The sequence below is a fragment of the Xenia sp. Carnegie-2017 genome, unplaced genomic scaffold (assembly GCF_021976095.1).
Source record: "Xenia sp. Carnegie-2017 unplaced genomic scaffold, XeniaSp_v1 HiC_scaffold_6, whole genome shotgun sequence".
In the NCBI taxonomy this organism is placed as follows: Eukaryota; Metazoa; Cnidaria; class Anthozoa; order Malacalcyonacea; family Xeniidae; genus Xenia; species Xenia sp. Carnegie-2017.
The window spans coordinates 4,516,424-4,540,143 of NW_025813526.1; the positions used below are offsets into that span (position 1 = coordinate 4,516,424).

Sequence of the window (23,720 nt, forward strand, 5' to 3'; positions counted from 1 at the left end):
ACGATTTGTCGGGCCGCCACCACTGATGTGATAATAGCCTGGGTATAGCTTCTTCAGGTAGCAAAGTGAAGCCTAATTATATATGCAAAATTCACTTCCGGGTACCACGGTGAGATACAAATTACTATAGAAATGTATGGCTGATAACGTTTACAAACATGGATTTTCGAATACTTAAGACCTTTTGCGACTCCTTACTAACCTCGAGTATTAGTCGTGGATAAAACAGGTCATGCGAGTCGATTTGACATCAAAATAATTCCGATAGCTGTAAAATATCGACTTCAGTGTTAATTTAAAAGTTGTACATGCGAGAATATATTTTGTCTCATTGCCAATGCAAGATAGTTCACTGTTCGCTTTCCAATTTCTGAGGCAGTTATGATCTAGTATACGTTTCAATTCTTTAGAAATGAGGTGAGTTACATTTTTTATCATTCTTAGTTACATGTTTGTAAATGTAGATCGTTCAGGTTGGTATAGTCCTGAGAAGGACTGTTTTTGTTGTTGTTGACTGACGTTTCGACAACCTTAGCGGTAGTAATCTTCAGAGTGAAATGAGGAGTATACATCAGGTTAGCTTTATTTGTTATCTGGGTCTTACGTCATTGTATTGTGTGTACAGGAAATGTGTGGGTGTCAATTGTGTATTGTCATTGTGAATAAGTGTGAAGTGTAATGTTTTTAGTTGATCATTGGTATTGTGAATAAGTCGTTTGTAAGGTGCCGGTAATTGCTGTGATCTGTTCAGGGGGGTTTGTTCCATGTTGGTATACCAACTTTCTAATGTAAGCCGTTGTCTATAGTCAGTACTGTAAGTAATGCATTTTGCACGTCTTGTTAATGTTCTAACGTGCACAAATCATATGTGATTCACCGGATGCTCTACACAACCAAAACAACTTTTACTTTGACTTCATCCAACGCAACACTTAAAAACTCAACGAACCCAACGAAAAGAACAACTCAACGACAACAGCAACGATACCTTACATCAAAGGTACGTCTGAGACTATCTCGCGTATCTTACGACCATACAACATACGTGTCGCACATAAACCAATCCCAACGTTACGAAAAGTACTAACAAACATAAAGGACAAAGAACAACCCAACGAACGACAAGGTGCAGTTTACAAAATAAACTTCTCCGACCGCCACGCCTCCTATATCGGGGAAACTGGCAGGAACTTAAACATAAGACTTACTGAACACAAACGAGCTACTATGAAACAAGACAAAACTAATGACATTGCCGAACATCACCGAATCACAAAGCACAACATTGACTGGGACTCGGCAAAATGCATTACTTACAGTACTGACTATAGACAACGGCTTACATTAGAAAGTTGGTATACCAACTTGGAACAAACCCCAGAACAGATCACAGCAATTACCGGCACCTTACAAACGACTTGTTCACAATACAAACAAACGATCAACTAAAAATATAAACTTCACACTAAGTCACAATAATAATACACAATTGACACCCACACATTACAACTAAAAACATCACACCTAAATCACACTTCACAACTAAAAACATTTCACTTCACACTAATTCACAATGACAATACACGATTGACACCCACACATTTCCTGTGCACGCAATACAATGACGTAAGAACCAGATAACAAATATGGCTAACCTGACGTCCACTCCTCATTTGACTCTGAAGATGACTACCTCTAAGGTTGTCGAAACGTCAGTCAACAACAACAAAAACAGTCCTCAGGAGTATACCAACCTTGACGATCTACATTTACAAACATGTAACGATACTCCCCGGTTCAAACCATTTACTTTATTCTTTCTTTGTGTTGAGAGATTGTTGACATTCTATTTTTGCTGTAACTTTATTTTTCATGTGCAAAGTACTACTGATGCTTAAGAAGACAAGTTTATTTAGTTTCTTTCGCACTTTATCTTTAGTTTCCATTTCTGTAGTTGATTTTCTTAAATGGTATAGTCGAAATGAAACATCAAGGTAGTTTAGCCAGCCAGGTATGTATTTGCAGGCTCTTTCAGAGTGCAAAAGCTGGCTGCATTGTTTAATCTATATAATCATCTTGGTTTTGGTTTGTCCCTTAAGCAGTTTTAAATTATTAACAGCAACATAACACTGTGTCCACAGTTTATATTTGTAAGTACTGCTTCTCAGCAGCATTCAAGTCAATATATGAATTTGTAAAAGATTTCCATAAATTTCATCTGATTGTAGTTTAGTTTCTATCATGCTTTAGAAAATTACTATGAAACGATCAAACATTCAATTCAGTCAGTGAGCTTGACTATGTTAGTTCAGTTGGCTATCAGTCGAAATCGGTGAAACCAATCACAGTAAGACAAAAATTTAAACGAACCAATTACACGATAGCAATTGGACTCCCCTATCGGTCCGGCTAACCCGCTTATCGGTCGAGATTATTCCAGATCGTCCATTGATCTGGCTATTGACCAATGGAATGGCTTAAATAAGTGTTCTTGAACTCCGTTATCGGTCGAACCAGTCGAGCCACCCCGCTTATTAGTCAGCCAGTTAATATAATTCTAGATATGTTTTTATCCACTGATCTGTTTACTAAGGTGGTATTTGTATAAGTTTTCATACATAAAACAGAATTTTGACGATGAAATCCAAACGATTACAGAGCGAAAATTTAATGATCAAAAAAAATTGTAATCATTAAATTTGATGAACAATTTTTGAACTATAAACATCAGTCAAGTGACTGATTTGACATACCCTCGATCTGCCCCTGGGCATGCATGTTGATGAAACTTTTATGTATTTAAAAAACTAACATCATTGTACCTCATGCAGCTGATAGACAAAAGATTAGTCATGAATAAAAACTGTTGTAAAGCTCATGTATCTATATGTTTTATCATTGGTATACTTAGCACAACATTTGTACGGTAGTACCTCTTTGTTTTAACATAATCTAACTTATTTTCTATAGATCAATGAGTTTATATGATGCATAGGATTTTCAATCAAGCAAAATGCATAGGGAAAAATCCGCAATATAAATATTTGATACATTTAAGGCTATAGGATTCATTGCTCGAAAAGCATTATTTTTTTGTCATTGAACGAATTGTAGGTGTTTGTAAGACAATTTCAGCGAGTTATGTGCACTAATCTTAAAGAAATGGCTCTATCTCCACCGAGAGTCTCTTTTATGAATTGAAAGAGCTACCGGACGCAAAAAAAGACAATGCAAAATGCAATTGCTCTTGTGTAAAAAGGGATTCGTTACGCGGATAAGTAGTTGGCTGTTTTTCGTCGGCAAAACTTGAAATTTTTACAGCACTGACCAATATAGTACACGGTACACCGTCCATAAAGCTCTTATTCTTAAGTCTTTGCCATGGAAGATACATATGTGATTAAAAACTCGAGGTAAAACCTTGTTGATCAACAACATCTCGCCCATAATTGTCTTTGAGAAGCTAAGCCGCCATTGACCACTGATCTGGCCATTGACCAATAAAATAAGCGTTTTTGACGTTCATAGACTCCTTTATCCGTCGAACAAGTCAAGCCACCCCGCTTATCAGTCGGTTATTCCAGGTCGATTAAAATTCAACTGATCTGGTTACCAACGAGATATTCATTGTTAGTCATTAGTTTTCAATAAAAACTGTGTTTTGAAAAGTTCACTTATGCTCCATAGCATAGTTAACTTTAACTACCTTTTAACTGCAGTTAGCGCTAACTACTTTTTTTTACAACCGACTTAACCGTGTGGTTAAATTTAACTACTTTTTAAATGCAAAAGTGCCGTTAAAAAGGAGTTAAGAGCTTTATACAACCGGCCCCAGTTCGCATAAATAATTGTGACACTGTAGTTGCATAAACCTTATAACTGTTGGGCTTTAATAGCATTTTGTTTTATACCGTGCTCGTACAGGCTGATATAATGTGTTAGATATTTCGCTGTCCATGTGCTTACTAAATCATAGCCTTTAAATCTCATGTGGACTTCGTCATGACGTCACTGGTGACGAAATAAAATTTAAATTAATTGAGACTTACCTGTAACTTTAAGTGTGGTTTTATGAGTCATTGGTGGAAGTGCGCAACCACATGCCCGACCCATTACAAGGTTATTTGGCCCACCCAGGTACATTATTGGTGGCCATCTCTTCCGCGTTTCAATTCTGATATGAGCAGGCGTGTGACTCCGCACTCCGACCAGTGATTCATAAAACCATACTTAAACTTAAACTTACAGGTAAGTCTCGTTTTATTTAAATTTTTCGTGCAAGTTGAGGCGCGAGGCCATGGGCCGAATCGCAATAAATCGTCTAGAAATAACATCGGCATTCGTCCATGTAGGGACCATCTGAATTTTACAGCATAGGTAGTTTATATTATATTTATCCTTTCCCGAGGGTATGTCAAATCTAAAAGTTGCACATTAAGGAGAAATCCGCCATCTTGAAACAAAAATCGCTACGTTTCATACATAATATAAATCCTAACACAGTTTATTTTACATGCACATGAAAAACATGTTGGCAAACAAGTAAACAAGTAACAAGTGAGCAAAAAAGTAAACAAGTTTGTTTACGTTTGGCTCACTGGCATGAGACAGATTCGGTCGAGTGCTTTTGGCTTTGGGCAACACTAGCAACACAGAAAAAAGCCGTCCATTGTTGCCGTAGATTGTCTTTGTATTAATGAGTGCATTATGTAAAACGCTATGGCATATCTTCATGATTTAGGTTTCGGTGATTGTTTTCGCTCATTGTAATAGTATTATGAATTGAGCTGCATAGAAATCAGGAGAGAGTAAAAAATAAAAATAACTTTTCAAGTGGAAGTTTTTCGTCCAAAATTTTCTTTTGGCATCCATGTTTTTGACAACAGGTCCCAGGCCCCCTTGTATATCTAGTGAGTTTAATAGAAATCAAAGCTCATAATATGAAGCGTAGACATCATCAGAGAGATTATACTTAACATAAATCCTAACACGGTTTATTTTACATGCACATGAAAAACATTGGACTTGGACGAGATTTGAACTAGCACCTTCGGGATACTAGTCCGCCGCTCTACCTGTTGAGGTACCAAGGCCACAAGGATTGGGTTACGATTTATATTATGTACTATCTCTCTGATGATGGCTTTGGAATAAAGTCGAAACACGGTGTCATCCAGTAACTGCTATCGTGGCGAGAACATCTCGCCCATACGCAGTTTTAAGAGATTTGACTCGTCCCAATCCTTGCTTCCTTTTCTTGCACTTCTTCGGTAACCGTATATGACACACGTTTTCAGCATGTTTCATTGTTAAAATTTTAAAAAGATTTCGCGTTTTGAATATTAAATACTTCTGAAATTTTTTATCGTCGCATGAATACTATAGTTAAGTGTTGATTGAAATTAGGAGGGGAGAAAGTTTCTTTAGCATGAGCCTATGGTTACGTAGCTGATATTCAAAGGCGTTGAGAAAGAGGAAATTACGATGTGGACAGCTTGGATTACATTCTATATCGATTTGACTAGCTAATAAGCACTGTTTTTTGATACCAGCATCGTCGCTTATGGGGCACGTATGGGGCGCCGAAGCGGACAAAACTGCTATACTGCAAATATTCATGCGAAGTGCAAACATTCATGCTATGTGCAAATATATTTATGCTAAGTTCAAAAATTAATGCTAAGTACATATATTCGTGCTAATTAAAATTCATAGTCTGTTTATTGATAACTGATCTGTTTCCTTGGATAGTGTTACTGAGTTACTCGATGGTTTGAAAACAGCAAAAGATTTTCGATGGGAGCAAATAAGTCAACTTCTTCAAACATTTTTCGCGTGCTATAAAACAGTATATTGAGGAAGAAAATAAGCAACTTATGACTGACAAATTGTTTGTACAGCCATAAACTGTTCTAATTTCCTCTACCACATGTAGTAACAGGTGTTGCTTTTAAGGACGAAGCATTTTACTGGAAAATTGACAAGGAAGCAGATCGGTTATCAATAAATGGCCCTTCTTAAAAAAAGTTTAGTATTTGAGAAAGAATACCCTTTAAAATATCTAAAAAACTCAAGAAATTATACCTTTTTATTTTGTCTTTAGGTTATACAATGTTTGAGTTTAAAAATTATTTATGCTGTATTGAATGTTTCAAAAAATTACTTGTGCACTGGCAATTTTTAGGGCAATTTCGCTTTCAACTGACGTGGGACAAACTTTGATGTCCCAGCAAAAATGGCTTTTAGTTTTTGAATTTCCGATTCCGGTGACATACAAATCAAATCAGAACATAATTCGAAACATTGAAATTTTTCTTTAAATATCTATGGGACCTTTCAATTTTTCCATTACTTCTTGGGTAATATGGAGAACTACGCACATTTTTTATATCATATTGATTCATAAATTGCTATAAACTCATTTGCTATAAATTGCGGCCCATTATCAGAGACTATTTCTTCTGGATATCCATGTCTTGCAAACAAACATGTCTAAACGGATTATTACTATGTTTTTCGCACCAATGTCCCTTGTTAATATTACCTCGGGAAAAGAGGAGTAATAATTGATGAAAGTCACTAAATATTTATCCTCAATTGGGCCTACAATGTCTACCCCGCCTTTTATGCATGATTTCTTAGGAAATGAAACTGGCTACAATGGTGTAATGAAATTCAACGAACGAGGAATGGCACATGCTTCACAATGTTGAATTAACTTTTCAATATCTTTATCCATACCCAACCAAAAATATTTTTCTCTAAGATATTGTTTTTTCCCGATGATACTAACATGACACTCCCATAAGCTAATTTCAAAACACGTCTTACGAATGATTCTGGTATCAATATACGATTTCCCCTCTAAATCATGCCCTCATAAACAGATAATTCGTCACGCATCGAATGAAATGACGTTTTTAATTCGTCCGAGGACAACGTACCCGACTGAATTAGTTTCATCAACAACATTAATCTCTTATCTTTTGCTGTAGCAGCTTATCTCTTATCTTTTACTCTTACAGCTTATCTCTTATCTTTATCTCTTATCTCTTACATGAATCTCTTATCTTTTGCTGTAGCACCTTTTTTGTTATATTAAATCCATCAACACAATTTATTGTCTTCTCAGGAATTTCAATGATGGTTTTGCTCATTGGTTTTTCAAAAATACGACTGTAATTATTTTTTTTTGCTTTGTTTGATTGAAAACCTTAGGTAGCTTGGAAAGACATTTATAGCATTGTTTTCTGTAAATGAAACTGCTTGCTGTGTTGTTTTTGAGCAGGATGGACAAAAATTTGAGGGAGAAACTCGTTAATTCCGGCGTAGAAGAAGCAACAGTTTCTATATTGCAAAATCAAAAAGTAAGTGAAGTGCATCTTGCATATATTATAATGTCAAATATCGCTTTGATTTCCAAACTTTCTCTATCTAGTTGAATGACTGTTTTATATGAAATGAAGCGGATATCAGTGTTTTGGTTTTGTGTGGAGTAAAGACAGGTGATACATACATTTAGGAAGTTAAAAAACGTATATACTAAATATAACAAAACAATTCCTCAACCTAAAATTAGAAATAAAGCCTTTTTTTCGAATTTTATGTTGGGCAATTGTTTCTTTAATACGTATCAGTTTCCCACCTGGAAAGTCTCTCGCCATTAGTTACAGAGTGTTATAAATTACAACGTGTAGCGATGACTCTGTCATCCCTATATGTTTTCCGCGTGGTTAATCTATTATCACAATATTTAAGGAAAATATAATATTTTATAAATGCTAAGTTTTGTTAACTTTTAAGCAGACTTTGAAACAGCAAGTTAAATGATGCTGTTAGTCCATTTGCTAACCAAGAAAACGTCTGAAAACAGCCTGATGGAAATGGTGTTGGTAAGCAATGATAAAGACTTCTTAGTGAATTGCATGCAACGCTTGTGTCAATGTTTTTCTTTAATTTACTAGGAACGTTTTCCATACAGTGCATTCATCGAGGCAACTTTCAAACACTGAAGCATTTTCTTTTTTGTGTATGTTTTAGGAAGATGATGATTTGCCGATTAAAATAACCGCACCACCTGTCCACGAGTTTTGGTTATTGGTGAAAACATACTGAAGCCTGACCGGCTACTGTTGGACGTCGAAGGACGACAACTCGTTGACGCAACTTCATTTTCTTTAGAAACAGTCCTTTTTACGCTCTATGCAACATACTATGTATTTTCTATAGCTTATCCACAAGATCATAAGGATGTATTTCTTTTTATTGATTCCGTTTTTGTTGGGTTGCAGCACACTGCTACCAATAGAATTAGCTTGCAAAAATTTATTAAGGCTCTTGCCAGTTTAAAGTAAGCATTAAGTGGACATTTAAACCATTACACTGGACAATTAGACCATTTTTTCTGTTACGGTGTACGCATGTTTTTTGTTGGCGTAGCTAGCTCAATTATTGAGGGGAGTACTCAAGGGCGGCGGAGTATTGAAAATTGGGGTGTGCTATTATTCATTTGTGCCCGTTCTACTTTACATTGAAATTAATTAGTTTTAGGAATTATAACATATGAATATATGACTTCCCCCCTCTCCCAATTATCAATGTTCTGCCAATGGTAGAGTATTTATGTTTGCCAATACTCTGTAAATGCTTGAATAGTTATGTTTGCATGTTGAACCTCGTTATTTTTCCTTGAATCAAATGTTTTTTATCGATAATAACGCGCATTTTTAATATTTGTCAATTTCGCAGCCGTTTGTTGTATTGTTGATTCTGTGAATGCGTTCAAGGAGAGTTTTTATAAGTCCTGTTTTATAATTACGTGGTGTAAAACAAAAAAAGTTCATTAAGAGTCTGGTTTATGTTTTCTTGTGAAAGACGGAAGTTATGCATTTGTCTGAATTTGTGTCTTTAGTGATAAGTATGTCTAAGAAAGGCAGTTTATTGCCCTGTTCTTTTTCTACTGTAAAGGTAATGTTTGTGTGTTGTGGGTTTAAATAATTAAGGAAGAATGAAGCGTCGTTTTCGTTGTTAAATATACAAAAAATATCATCTACGTAACGTCTGTAAAAAAGTACGTTTGGTCCGTCGTAGTTAGTTAACCAATTCTTTTCATGATAGCCCCTGAAGAGATTGGCAAGTACTGGTGCCAGTGGGGAACCCATTGCCACCCCGTCGGTCTGGTCATAAAAGTGGTCGTTAAAGAGAAAGTGGGTTTGTGATGTAGCGATGTTGAACAAAAGTTTTAAGTCGTATCTGTTGACGTGAAAGTTAGGTTGTTGTGTAAGTAATAAGTCGAGTGCGATGTCTATTGTTTCAGTTAGTGGAATGTTAATAAAGAGGGTCTTAACATCAAAGGAGACGATATATTTGCTGTTCATGTCTTGTTTGTTTAGTTCGTCGACGAAAGTGAAAGAGTCTTTAGTTGTGTAATCGTTGGGAACTAAAGGGCTAAGTATAGGTATTTCGATAGTTTGTAGTTGTAAGAGTTTATGGAAGAGACTATTGGTCTTAGTGGAGGTGGTGTGCTGTGGTCTACGTGTTTATGGAGTTTAGGGAGGCCATAGAACCTTGCTGGTTGTGAGCCTGAAGGAAAGATCTTGGAATAGGTGTTGTTGTCAATAGAGCCCTGTTTTTTGAGTTTCCTAAGAAAGCGCTGTAGTTTAGCTTCTCGAGAGAGTGTGAGGTCTTTGTTTAGTAATTTAAACTTGGATTTATCGCTAATAATTTTTAAACATGAGCTATTGTATACTTCTCTGTCCATGATGACTACTCCGTTGCCTTTGTCTGGTTTTAACAATATAATGTTCTTATTATTCCTAATGTCCTTTAGTATGCGATGTTTCTTGAGATCTGATGGTGACGGAGTATATGAGGAAATGTAGCTTTGAGCAATGTGGATGAGTTCATTCTTTACGTGGATGTAATCTTCTTGGTTTTGGAGCTTGTTTTGTATAGTGTAATGGATCCGTTCAAATGTTGCGAGGATTTCAGCATCGTTGAGTCTTGGAGGTCTTATGCAGGGGCGGATCCAGCAATTTTCGTGACTGATGCACCACTCCTAGCGCCAAAGGCGCTAGCTCTGTAGGGGGGGTCTGGGAGCATGCCCCCCGGAAAATTTTATATTTTAGACCGTCGGAAATGCGATTTCCTGCGTTTTGACAACAGAATTTAAAAAAAACTTGGCTTTACTTAGTTTGTAAACTTTTCGCAAATTTCAATGATATAAAATCTAAAATTTCAATAACCTTTAAACATTTTCGTTACTATTATCAGATTTATCAAGTTTCATACCTTCGCCAAAACTTACAATCAGGAAGGTATCATTCCAATCCATGAGTGATTTTGAAAAGGTAGAAGCTTGGCACATTTTTTGTCGTGAAACGCAAAGAAACCTTTTATATCTCACAAATGAAGCACAAGTTTTTGACCATTAATCACACTTGATACCACTCGTCCAACAACAGCAGAAAAAGACACGTAGATATAACAAAGAAATGTTCAAGATGTAATCATCGTACCAAAGGCAGGCAACAAGTAATAATAAATGTTATTCTTCTTCTTTCGTTGATAATATCACTCCTCCAACAGCAGAGAAAGATACGTAGATATAACAAAGAAATGTTCACGCAGTTACCATCACCTCTAGTTCTACACAAGCAATAAAAATTAGAAAGTCTATTGAATAAAATCACTATTGACTCTATGTTGATAAAGAAAAGCCTTTAGGGGAACATTCATCAAGCCTTGGGTTGCCTTTAACAATCCATAAATATTTTTTTAGATAATTGAATCTAAGCATGGTAATGCCAGTGCTATACTTTCCCAACCAAATTCATGAGACCAGCTTTCAAGGGGAGTATAAGTACGTACCTAATAGCTAATACTATGTGCCCTCCTAGCTTTAATCAAAGTGCAAAGGGTGATGACTCCTAAACATAAGGATCAGGATACACATATGCACATATGCAAAAATAAAATATGGTGATGTAATATACAATGAAATATGTTAAAGAATTACAATATACAACTGTTGCTCTAATATCTTTTTGTATAGTGGGTAATTTTGAGATAATAATAATCATGTAAAGACAATACAGTAACATCAAATCTATGTAAATGAAATGCTTTGCTGTGTACCCACCCTTTTGTGATCATAATGTTTTATGGTAAATTTAGAAATTTGGCACACTGTGCATGATTGTAAATGAGAGCATACACTCAAAAAAACATCATCTTGTAAACTCAGTTATAACAGCAACAGAGAAGATTCAAAGCAATATTTCAACTTCATATGAAAGTCATTATCAAGCTAGGTGTGGAAGAAATAATAAGGAATTGTTGTGGCTGAAATAATATGTAATTACAGTTTTCTTTGCTAAATTTCAGGGAATTGACAATATTAGGCATGCAATTTGAAAATGAAAAACTCTAATGAATAACATGGTTGGTCCAGCATAGCTCTTACATTCAACACATTGCATAGCTCAGAAAGTTAGTATTTATAAACAAGCAAAATGTATGAAAAATGTGCCCTCTCTGTCTGTCACATTGAGCACATATTACAACATATTACATGGAATATTTAAATATCTATGAAATATCCTGAAGTAATGTAATATTAAATAATTAGCTCTTATTTTTTTATGTATATTAAGTAACTTTGAAATCACAATCTGTGAGCAGAATTAGAGTGGAGATTTCTCCAGGAAGGACGTAGCGACTTCTACCAGTGACTTCAATCCGAAGAAATCTCCAGTATAAATATGCAGGATTACCCAAATTCAAACATATAGTTGTGAATAAAATGTTTTGTGATCTTATGTTACATGACACTTTATAAACTTGGCACAACAACATGCATAATTATGTGCACACTAGTTATGGCATAAATCCAAAGCATTGCATTATACTACTGGCTAAATTTCATTGAGCCAACAATATTGGACATGGAGTTTGAAAATTGACATTGTAAAATAGAATACAGTAAATTTCGATTTAATAGGTTAATGCAGGTCAGGATGCTTTGAAATTTAAATAAATTCAACAGGGAATAAACACCCCATGTGCCCCTTCCCATCATATTCCTAACATTAAAGAGAGTAAGCCATAAGCATTACATAAATACAAGTATAGACCTATAGCTATGCATTACAATGTCAAGCATAGTAAGCAGTAAGCACTTCAAGCTACTTACTTTAAAGTGGTACTATGACGAAAATTTTGCCTCTCGTTTTTTTTCATAGATTAATAGTGTATGTAAAAAAATGTCTTCTGGCGAAATTTTAGCGCAATGTATTTAATGCTGCTCGAGTTACGTAGCAATAAAACTTGAACTTTAAGAGCCGCCATTAAAATGCGCCATATTTGAATTTTCAAGTAGGAAGGTGCTTGTGACGTCATAGTCTTAACTTGCGGCTGTTTACAATATAACACTATGTACAAATAGAGATTTAAAAGGCTGTATAACTCAATTTTTTTAACATGCCTTCAACACGCTGTGTCGTGCAAGATTGCAGTAATAAGTCTGATAGAATTACAGGCATTTTATTACATAAAAGCCCAAACGACGAGTCTTTGAGAAGAATTTGGGTTAAATTTGTTCAGACGAAGCGCGCAAATTTTAATCCGAGTTCGCGCGAAATTCGATTTATGATTTGTTCGAATCACTTCTCGGATGATTGTTTTGAGCGTTTATTCCATTTGGGTGGTATGACTAGACGGCTCAAACCTTGTGCCGTACCTACTATTTGGAAGAAATCACAAACACCAACAACGTCAAGAGAGCGGCGTCAGGTTAGCACAAGTTGCAATTATTATATACTTACACATATTGCAGATGATAAATTTTCACAATTTGAGAGAACCAATAATACATCCAGACAAACTTTCAATATATAATATACATTTATACTAAGGTTTTAAAGGAAATACAAAATGAAGTGTCTGTATCATGCGATGACCTTTGGTCTTTAAACCTAACGAAGCTGCTTCAAGAACAAATTCGTTCAGGCAAACTTCGTTAAAGCCAGGGTGATCCAAAATGCATTTCCTTTCATCGATTTCGAACTGATACATTTTACCACGGTTTGCTCTATTTCCATGCAGCATCGGCACTCTTGAGGGTTGACAACAAGATCCAACGAACAATGGCCACATTCACCCCTTTAATATTGGCCAAATTGTATGTTTCCATAAAGTTATCATAGCTAACGGCAGACGATTCAGATCAAAGTAACACTCTAAGAATGACATCTTACCATGAAGTAACATCAACACGGGCATCAAAACGATCTTGCAGCATGCCTTCAACCCGCCGTTCTTTTGCGACTGCAGCTTCGTACTCAGCAATTTCATCGGGCGAAGCAAGCGGTTCAATATTATCGACGAATGGCAAAATTTCTGAATTAGATTCGTTCGAATTTGCCGTCACAAATTCCGATGAAGAAATCGATGCGTTTTTCTCGATCGAAGACTCTGAGAGCGAGCTAGATCTCAATGAATTTGACATTTTTTTGCTCTATTTATGTATTACTTTGTATACTTTCCAATGTGCGCGTCTTGCCGTGTTAAGACCATGACGTCACTGACTTTGGTGATTACATACAGAGCCCTCTATAGTATAAGAGTTGGGACATCTATTGTTATCCGTTTAGCTTACGTTGATTGGGCAATATTGATCACCTGATCAATTTCCGCCATTTTGGTTCCTAGTTTTGAAATTTTAGCTTGTGTTTATATAACAATTGCTGCTAGTAATACAGTATTTTGAGATAATATTGCGTTTTTTTATGGATAAGTGTGTAATAACTGATTGTTGAAGGCTACTAAATGTCATTACATATCGCATAAATCGAGGATTACGAAAAAAATGAAAGAAATGCGTTTACGTCGAACTTACGAAATTTGATTGCGTATGGTGATTGTTGTGCTGAACTGCTTTTGATATAAGGTTCAATGAACTGACTCAAGTAGAGAAACATTTTTGGGCCAAATAACATTGCAAAGTTCGTGCTGATGCAGTTTCAATAGTTTTCTTACTCCAAAGCTTGTTTTTTAATCGAAGATGATTTCTCATTATGTTCTGAAATTGGTCAATCTACAAACCTCTCAATTCTCAGCCACTTCCATACTAAAACAACTACACCAAATCACAGAAACTCTTATGATTTTCCATGTTGTATTTTGTATTTTTAGTTCATCATTTAAAAATGAAGTAATTATAATTAGGATATTCAATGAAACAGCTGAGTACAATATATTTTTGTTATTGAATTGTACAAATGTACCCTACTTCTGTAGCTCAAAGTAGAACATTACTTCTCTTCTAGACTTGTTGATGATATTTTAATTGTAGGTTTTGGTTTATAAGATCACAGAGGCATATCTCCATAATTTCAGCTATTTGGGCTTTTAATGTATATTACAACTGTTGCTGCCTTTCTCATATATATTAAAATATTGCCGGCTTTCTGATATATATTTAGGTGCTGCTAGCTTTTGATATATATATTTCACTGGCAATACAAGGCATAGAATTTGAACAAACGGTTCAAATTCTATGCCCATAATATGAAAATAAACAGTTCAACGGTTCTTTAAACGGTTCAAATTCTATGCCTTGTATTGCCAGCGAATTTGAACAAACGGTTTAAAGAAATGCTTCACCAAAATTTTCAGCAGAATCCCTAATAAACTTTATTAGAAATAAACTTTAATACTTTATAAAGTGATAAAGGCGAAATAACTTCATATACAGGAATAAAACGTTTAAGGTCAAATTCATCTTGGTCAAATCATTGCATATTTCAATAACTAAAAAGTAAAAAAGTCTGTCATTTTCTGCTGAGCAAGAAAATTTTGTGATCTTTCAGAATAAAAAATATCATGCTTGGATTAAATTGGGGGGGCATAAATCACTCACTACCATTAAATTGTTACAAATCTTGAACACAAATCTCTCCGGACCAAATCTGCATGATTACTATGATTCAAAGTTTCGAACAAAGTCTTGTCCAAGTATTTGATAACACTGATGCCAGGATAACATTGCCGCTTGCCACCAAGCTTAAAGATCTTGAAAACTTGTTACAGAGTCGGAACATAAGCCGAGAAAACACGTTCACGTACGAAAAATACTTCTTACAATGGGTCACGATCAATTTGAAGCACGAACTAGTAAACCGCAAACGAAGCTCAAACCAATGAAATTAAATCAGGTCTGCCGCAAATCGTTAAAAAAAAGAGCTTGCTATTATTCCTAATATATTTGATACTACCATGGAATAAGCTTAAATTGCTTTCTTCTTTTGCATATAAACCCAATTTCCAATAGTATTATTATAGTTTCACTTTGCAAGTAGGAACCAAAATGGCGGCTCCGCGCTCGCCCCAGACCGTTTGTCCCAACTCTTATAATATAGAGGGCTCTGATTACATATATTCAAAATGGCCGTTTTTAATGGCGGACATGAAAATTAGACATTTCAAATGTTCATAACTCCCTCGTTATATTATTATTTTTGCTTACATTTTACGAAAGCAATAATTGATATGTGTTTAAACTATTGAATGCTAAAATCGATGATTTTTTAACGTTAAGTTTTCGTCATAGAACCACTTTAAAGCCCGCCAATTATCTCCCATATGGTTAGGGATAATCAACTCTGCGTTAAGATCTCTCGCCAGCTTTCCTTTTCGAAACAGGTCTGTTTTAGTCGGAATTGGAGCAGAGACTTTTGCTTCATAATCCTTTCTTACAGAAGAAATCTCGCTGGTTTTACTCTCTTGAATCAATGAGCAAAAATCGTATATATGCCTACTTTCAGCCATGATGACTTCAAGATATAAATAAGCCAAATGCCATAGTCATGTAATTATAATTTTGAAGGTTTGAAGATTTATAACGCTGGCTCAAGTGCACCAGTCAGAATGAAATATTGGTGTTCGTGGGCTTAAGTGCAACAGTCAGCAGCGATTTCCCACCGTGACGTAGGCTAAAAAACAATGAAATTCGTGACATTTAGGTGGTTCACTCGGCCAAAGAGACTCGGGACTGTTGCACCAACTGGTGCACTTCAGTGAACTCGACATTTGAATAACTGGAATGATAACCGAAGCCAAAAATTGAAGCCAAAAAAATATTTGTCGTCATCATTCGTCATTACACGTCAGGCTCTAGTCTCTCGCGTGTTCATTTTAATTTTTTTTAATCATTTGTCCCTTGGTAATGGTAGAGTTCGGATCATGATCAGAGCGTAAAAATAACGAAATTTTTGGAATGAAAAGGTTCACGGAAAGTGAATGAAAGTGATAAATCGAGAAGCAAGGTGAGGTGAACTTAGTCGATCTGCTCTTACGCTGCGGTTTTCCTTTAAAACATATCAAAGCCATTAAGGTAAATAGTTTGAATCCGGGAGTATCGTTACATGTTTGTAAATGTAGATCGTCCAGGTTGGTATAGTCCTGAGAAGGACTGTTTTTGTTGTTGTTGACTGACGTTTCGACAACCTTAGCGGTAGTCATCTTCAGAGTCATTTTTTTGACCGCTAAGGTTGTCGAAACGTCAGTCAACAACAACAAAACTCAACCTGGACGATCTATTTAAACATGTCTTTAAGGATATTCAATTATTGATATCGAGATGACAATCATTTAGTATTTCAAGCACTATCAAGATCGACGAAAAATACAATCGCTCTGTAAAAAGTAAAAATGCGAGTTATGGACTCAATATTTTTTATGAAACTAGATATTCAAGTTTCTTTTTTCTTCGGAAAAACAGATCTTTAAATCCACTGAAATGACAAAAAAAGACAAACACTGTCTGACACCGTTTGAAAATTTACCTTCCGACGAAAGAAAAATTTATGCTTGAACATTTTCTCGTCATATTTTCTATTGTATTGTCTTTTTAGCATACAGTGTAATTTTCAGTTGGCTTTTCGTCGTTATAAGTTGTAAGTTACAACGAACTCACTGTAGTAAAGTTTCAGCTGTAAAAAACAACCTTTAGCGAAGATTTGGCCTCGTGTGTTGTTTGTCGTGATGTTGTTTATATGTTTATGCTTTCGCAATTTGTATTCAAATTTATATTGGTTTTATATTGGCCGTCTATGTTTGGCACTCAGGGGAATGAAACTGACGTACAAACCGCGTCAACATTCGACTTTGAAGGACTGGAACTGACGTACAAACCGCGCAAGAGACTAGGACTTTGGCTTCAATTTTATATCTATAAAATGTATTGTCGTTATCATTCCAGATATATATATGGAGTTCACTGGTGCACTTTTTCCCCACCGTGACGCAGTGATTCCATTGAGCTCTATAAAACCTGAAGGGGCAAAGGGGCCTGGACCCCGTGGTCAAAAACATGGCGGTAATGGCGGATTTTGGTGGTCAAAACTTCCACTTTAAAATTTTTTTTCAATATTCACTCCCTCCTGATTTCTAATACTGTTTGTATGAACGAAAACAAGTGAGAAAAAAACAATTACGATACCGACAGCATATCATGTGAAAATAATGCTTCAGCATTGCGTGAAAAACACAGTACACACACACATCAAAGTAAAGAAGATCGACGGTAGAGAAACGCATATTTTGGATGTAACATTTAAGTTATTTTATGACATTTTAGCCTTTTAAAAGTAAAAATCAATCGGCATTCTTTACTAGACCTGTCAATCTCGTCAAACTTATACATTATTTCATGCTTTTGTGTGTTTGACTGTTTGTAAACAGTTTGGTGCACCTATTTTTCTTGCTTCAAATGGATAAATCTGTGTAAAAATGCTCCTAAGGAAGCGAGAAAATGTTTGCTTCAGTCCTACGACATAAGTCAACTGAAAGTTTACCATGGATACGTATCATAAGTGTATTGTCATTACCTGATAAATCCACTGAAAACTCATAAAGAAAGTATGTTGAACTAGAAGAGCTACAAAAAAGAAAAAAATTCAAAACACCATGACACTGTTGCTTGGTAATTTCTATTTTGTAAACAGCTTGGCAGAATCTTGGATCTATTACTGAACAGAACTACATTAATTTTCCATTGAAATTACAAACTTGGAAACTAAAGTGCATTGGTTTCTCTGCCAAAAACACTGTCTATTGCTGCATGAAGGCAAAATAGTTATTTGACAGTGTAGGTGAAGAAATTTATCAAGTTCTATAGATATTATTGTGCATTACTTACAGTTTTTTTGGAATTGTGTAATATATGTCATGAACAAGATATAATTTTTCAAAAATGCTAGCCCCTTCGAGCACTACTACTCTTCTGTTTTGCTTAAACAACTTACAGCTACCAATACTAATTATTTATATGTACAAACTAACATTTGGGAATTAAATGATAAACAACTTGTTAAATCTTTGTATTTTACATCAAGCCTTTGAATTAGTTCCTTTTATCTCTTGGTAAAAAAATATTAATGAAAGACTTACAAATCAAGTTTCTCGAAAATAGTATTTTGTACAAAGAAACTAAATAATTGGAAAGGTCACATGTTGAAGACAGACTTTGCTTCTTTGACTAGGTTGCTTGACCATGAGCAAATTTAAATTTGTTCACAATTTGTTTAGAGAATTCTTTTTATTGACTTCTACTAATTCTTCATAAGACACAAAGAATTTCTTTGCCATCTATTTTTGCTTCTTCTACATTCAACTTCATTGTAACCAATGCATCTGATGTGAATTTGTGGATCACCTGGAATCATACCAAGTATGGATTTAATGAGATGAGACAATAATATGTTTAATTTTCATGCATATTAATGATATAATCATAAGCTACTGTTGAACAAAAATTTCAAGGTAGAAACAAATTTTAGCACATTGTTCAACACACTACTTTCATCTTGGTTTTGAAGTATTAACCTGTTTACTATAACAATAAATACTTCATTTACAGAAACGCTAAGTAGTACTTTAAAATTGTTTGCATAAATCCAACTTTCCAATCTCATTATAATTGTCTACACCATACAGTCAGTCAAATTGAGCAGGCAAACAGTTTAATAGTTATTTTTATTATACAACATATACCATAGTTCTCATTAATTTTGCATGGCACTGCATTCAATTTCAACACAACTCTGTTGTAAACTTTCCCTTCATCTTTCAAAAAAAAACATGAACAAATTATGCCCCATTTTTGGGAGGTAAACTCAATTCAAATCAGGAGAGTTTAGCTTGATGCCTTGATCATGATACAAGATGGATGCAAAACTCGATAAAAATTGACAGCTTCGCCACGTCTGGCGAGCGATTAAGTGAAGAACAAACAAGACCAGTTCCAAAATAACTTTAAATTAAAACTTAGTTGTAGAAACACTCTTCAAGTATCGTGTTAAAAACAAAATAGTAAAACTAATACTGTGCTACTTACCGGAGTCAAGAAATGTTCCCTTTTCTGTCGCTATTTCAGCATTCGCAAACCACAAAAGTTGGCAGTTTAATAAATAAAGTTTTAAAAAAGTGTTTATGTTGGGAAAATAAATAGTTTTGATATTTTCTATACTCGCAATCGTGGTGGTCAAATCAGGGTGGGCGACAAAAATTTTATTTCATGAGCCCGCGTCTCTCCGCTGACTTTGACCACCAAAATCCGCCATGTTTTTGACCACGCGGCCGCGCGCTAATAATTTATACTAATTTTGTTGACGTTTCCCCTCCAGTTATTATAGAACTCAATGAGTGATTCACTATCTAGCCACCGTGACGTAGTAATAGAAATTCAGCTCAGTGTAGCTGGATGATGAAACAAATTTTCGCTAAAAATTTCGACACATAAAAACGCCATATTTAGCGACGCATTTTTTAATTATGCGGCTGTAATCAAAATGATACTCACATGTAAACAATCGACGAAGGTTTTTAACAATATTTCTCAATCATCAATGTACATTTATTGTCAATATATTGTCAGTGTTAAGGTATTTAAAGCATTTAGAAACTATAAACGTTCCAATCTGATATATTTCTTGCATTTTGCTCGTATTGATTGTAAGTTATAATATGTTGTGAAAGATTAACTATTCAATTTTATGACTGATGCACTCGCATCAGTTGCACCAGCCTAGATCCGCCCCTGGTCTTATGGAGAAGTATAGTCCGTTCTTGAGTAGGTCGAGTTCATCAGGTTTTAGTTTATGTGAAGACAGATTTGTGACGGTTTCTCTGCGCGTGAAAGGTAGCGTTGTGTTACGTGTGAGATTCTTTAACTTCTTTCTGTGGTTACATAAGAGTGTGTTTATCTTTTTCGTAATAGTCTTAGCTAGTGCCTTTTCTAGAATGTGCCAGTCGACTGTATTTAGTATTGCTTTGAGTTTCGATGATATCTTGTCCATATCATTCTCAAGTTTCCTCTTTTCTTTTGACCGTTTTAATACAGCAGAGCGAAGCAATCGCTTACGAATCGCATGGACATCCTGGGCATTAACATTTGGAAGAGGAAGAAAATAAATTTCGGAAAAACTTCGAATGACTGACAATCCCTCAAGAAATTCACATCGAGATCGGCTTTGCGTTTCTTCGTTGATAGCTTCTCAAGTGATCGAAAGTCGGACAGGGAAACCTTCCCTTTGTATTTATGTGCCAAGTCGTGTATGATATTTCCATAATTTCTTAAAAGCACGATGGATATCAGACATTTTAAATGAACGACGAGTTTTTTTTATCGTAAACATGTTTCGGCATACTTATTCCATCTTCAGTACCTCGAGTGAAGGTGATTATGCTATTTAAGCATAATCACCTTATGCATAATCACCTTGAGCATAATCATATTATGCTATTATGCTGGAAGTTAACAAAACCCTTCTGTGTTGACTTAAAAATCAAATTGGTCTTCTCATCTTACAAAATAAAAAATCTTTTTAGTTTTAAAAACAGTATTCCATCTCTACTCAAATCTTGCGTGGTTTATGAATTTTCATGTGCGGGATGTAATTCCCGTTACGTTGGTGAGACAACTCGCCATCTCTCCACACGCATCAAAGAACACACACATTCCGACAAAAACTCACATATTTATAAACACCTTCACACTTCACCACATTGCAAATCAAATGACAACCATTCATGTTTTCGCATCTTAGACACCGCCAACTCTCCTTTTTCTCTTAAACTGAAAGAAGCGCTCTACATTAAAAAGCTCAAACCAGACCTCAACAAACAAATATACCACATTAATACAGTATTTAACCTGTAATATAATATCTAACACTAATTCTGTAATTTGTTACACGCAACGATAGTCACATACACATATTTATATATCATGTAAATAGCATAATCACTTTCATTCTATGTACTGAAGATGGCATAAGCATGCCGAAACATGTTTACGATAAAAAAACTCGTCGTTCATTTAAAATGTCTGAAATCAAGAAAAACAAATAAATTACAATAATAAAATAGAGAAGGATTTATTAATTACGTTTCGTCTTTAACTTAAGACATCTTCAGATTAATGAGTTAATATATATACACGAGGTTAACAGGGAAGCCTTCCTTATGTCCACCACCATCTGCAGTTCTCCACCTCTCTCCCTTAACAGGGAAGCCTTCCTTATGTCCACCACCATCTGCAGTTCTTTCTCATATAAGAAATACATCTCACCTTGCCGATTTTAATGATTTCTCAATTCTCTCTTCCTCCTCCGACAATTATGACCTTATGATTCATGAAAGCCTTCTTATATCCAAACTTAAACCCTCTCTTAACACCCAAGGCAACTCAATCCCCCTTCACCTTCTTTAATATACCGCCATTCTCACTTATTCCGTCATCTAAACTTCCTACTCCTCTCACATGTAATTTAACACCCCATATTATATGCTTGTATTTAAAACCTCGTGTATATATATTAACTCATTAATCTGAAGATGTCTTAAGTTAAAGACGAAACGTAATTAATAAATCCTTCTCTATTTTATTATTGTGATGGCTTTTTTAAAAGTATTATGTTGGGCTATTATGTTCATATTGAAAATAAATTACATGTTTTTAAAATTTAAAATGTTATATTTCAAAACTTGTTATTAAAAGAATTTCCAAATGGTTTTGGTTCTTCTAATATAATAATTTTGTAAAGTAATTTCTTGTGTATTTTAGTATTTTCTTTTTCCACTTTTATTAGCATTTCACTTATTACTTATATTTCTTTTTGAAGTAAATGTAGATAATTCGAGTAATCTTGTTCTTATTTCACCATCTTCATTCATTTTTTATTATTTCTTCTATTTGTTTCTCATCTCCTTCAATGAATTTGATTTCTTCTTTTATTTCTCTCTGTATTTCCTTGTTTTCTATACAACAAAAGTTGGCATGAAAATGAACACATTCTGATGAAGTTCTTCGTAATAAATCTGGTGAAAAAACAAATTTCATTTGATGATTTTGACTTTTATACATGTAAAACAATATTTATAAAATAATTTTCTATATTTTTCATATGCAACAGCATTTTTATTTTCATTCATTCTCGTGAATAACCAAAACAAATCAAATTGACGATAAAATAATTTTTTATATAGTTTTTCAATAAAATAAAGTGTTTTTTTAAATTTCTATTTCTTTAAGTTCTTTCTTGTTTATTTTTTATTCTTTTTCCTTTTTTCTTTTTCTTCTTGGATAAATTTAATTACTTCTCCAATTTTTTCTTCAATTGTTCTTTTTCTTAACAGCAAACGTTTGCATGATAGTTGATGAATTCTGCTTTAGTTATTGGTGAATAACCAAAACAAAGTAAATTAATTTGATGATTTCTACAAAAGAGGCAATTAAAACAATATTTATGATGTAATTCATTGTATTATTTAAGAATAACTCTACTGCGCATGCGTAGTTTGAGTACTGTCGGATTGTGTAGAGTCTCATATGGAGACGTTCACCGCGTTCGCAATATGCAAAGCTCACCTTTATAGGTTTGAGCACTGTGGTGACTCAACAATACAATCCATACAATGTGTAACCGTACGTCCTGTGTCCCAAGTGCAGGAGTCACCTTTTTAACATGGTGATAGCTGGGAGGGCACATTGTATATACACTTTGTATATTACGCTCACTGCGCGTACGTAGTTTGAGCACTGTCGGGTGGTGTAGAGAGTCTCATATAGAGAGAGTCTCATATATTACGTAAGAGTCTCATATATATATCGGAAGTTTATGTTTGATGATTTTCCGTATAAAACAGTGCTCGATGCCCGAGAGCAGAGCGTAAATATGTGTAGTGGTGTTGAGAAAAATCACAAAACTGCAGATTCATCCCGACAAGCCTGTTTCGTGATTGCTCACTCTTCAGGGGATTTAATGAATAAAGTACTTAAATGCTTAAAGTGCTACTGAAGTGAAATTTTCATATTTCGTTTTTCGATACAAACGTTTTCTCTGTATTTTACTGATCATTTTGAGCTATCGCCCACTGAATTTAGTCGATGGGAACGCATCGAACTTTGCGTTCAAACATGGCATATTTGCTAGTTTTGATGCGAATTTGACTTTGAGTGCGTGACGTCATTTAAAGGACGGAAGTTCAATTTTAAAGCTCTTAGTATATAAAAATTATATACGAACAAGCATATTTCCAACTGGAATTTTACATATTTTATAACTTCTCTTCGCAAAAATTGCGTATATTTAGTGACAAATGAGCAACACGCATAGGTAAGCAACATTTACAATCGATTAGAGTTTTATAAACTTCTT

The 23,720-nt window shown here is 34.8% G+C and overlaps 1 protein-coding gene and 2 long non-coding RNA genes across 3 annotated transcripts; 1 reads left to right on the top strand and 2 right to left on the bottom strand.

Annotated features, from left to right (window-relative positions):
- Positions 1 to 7,791: 7,791 nt before the first annotated feature.
- Positions 7,792 to 8,714, top strand: LOC124457389. The gene is made up of 2 exons (XR_006952557.1): positions 7,792 to 7,892; positions 8,041 to 8,714. It is a non-coding gene; the product is annotated as an uncharacterized LOC124457389 (long non-coding RNA).
- Positions 8,715 to 10,166: 1,452 nt separating this feature from the next.
- Positions 10,167 to 15,714, bottom strand: LOC124457388. Its single transcript, XR_006952556.1, has 2 exons — positions 15,617 to 15,714; positions 10,167 to 10,647 (listed from the first exon to the last, which is right to left on the bottom strand). It is a non-coding gene; the product is annotated as an uncharacterized LOC124457388 (long non-coding RNA).
- On the bottom strand, positions 12,789 to 13,546 carry LOC124457387. The gene is made up of 2 exons (XM_047007649.1): positions 13,257 to 13,546; positions 12,789 to 13,161 (listed from the first exon to the last, which is right to left on the bottom strand). The coding sequence occupies exons 1-2, from the start codon at positions 13,505 to 13,507 to the stop codon at positions 13,005 to 13,007; spliced, it is 408 nt and encodes a 135-aa protein (XP_046863605.1). The 5' UTR covers positions 13,508 to 13,546; the 3' UTR covers positions 12,789 to 13,004.
- Positions 15,715 to 23,720: the final 8,006 nt, after the last annotated feature.

Excerpts from the sequence above, each read along its gene's own strand:
- LOC124457387 (XM_047007649.1), bottom strand. The coding sequence starts at position 13,507 with ATGTCAAATTCATTGAGATCTAGCTCGCTCTCAGAGTCTTCGATCGAG. Across the intron at positions 13,162-13,256 it reads CGTGTTGATGTTACTTCATG|GGGTGAATGTGGCCATTGTT; the intron begins GTAAGATGTCAT and ends CCAATATTAAAG.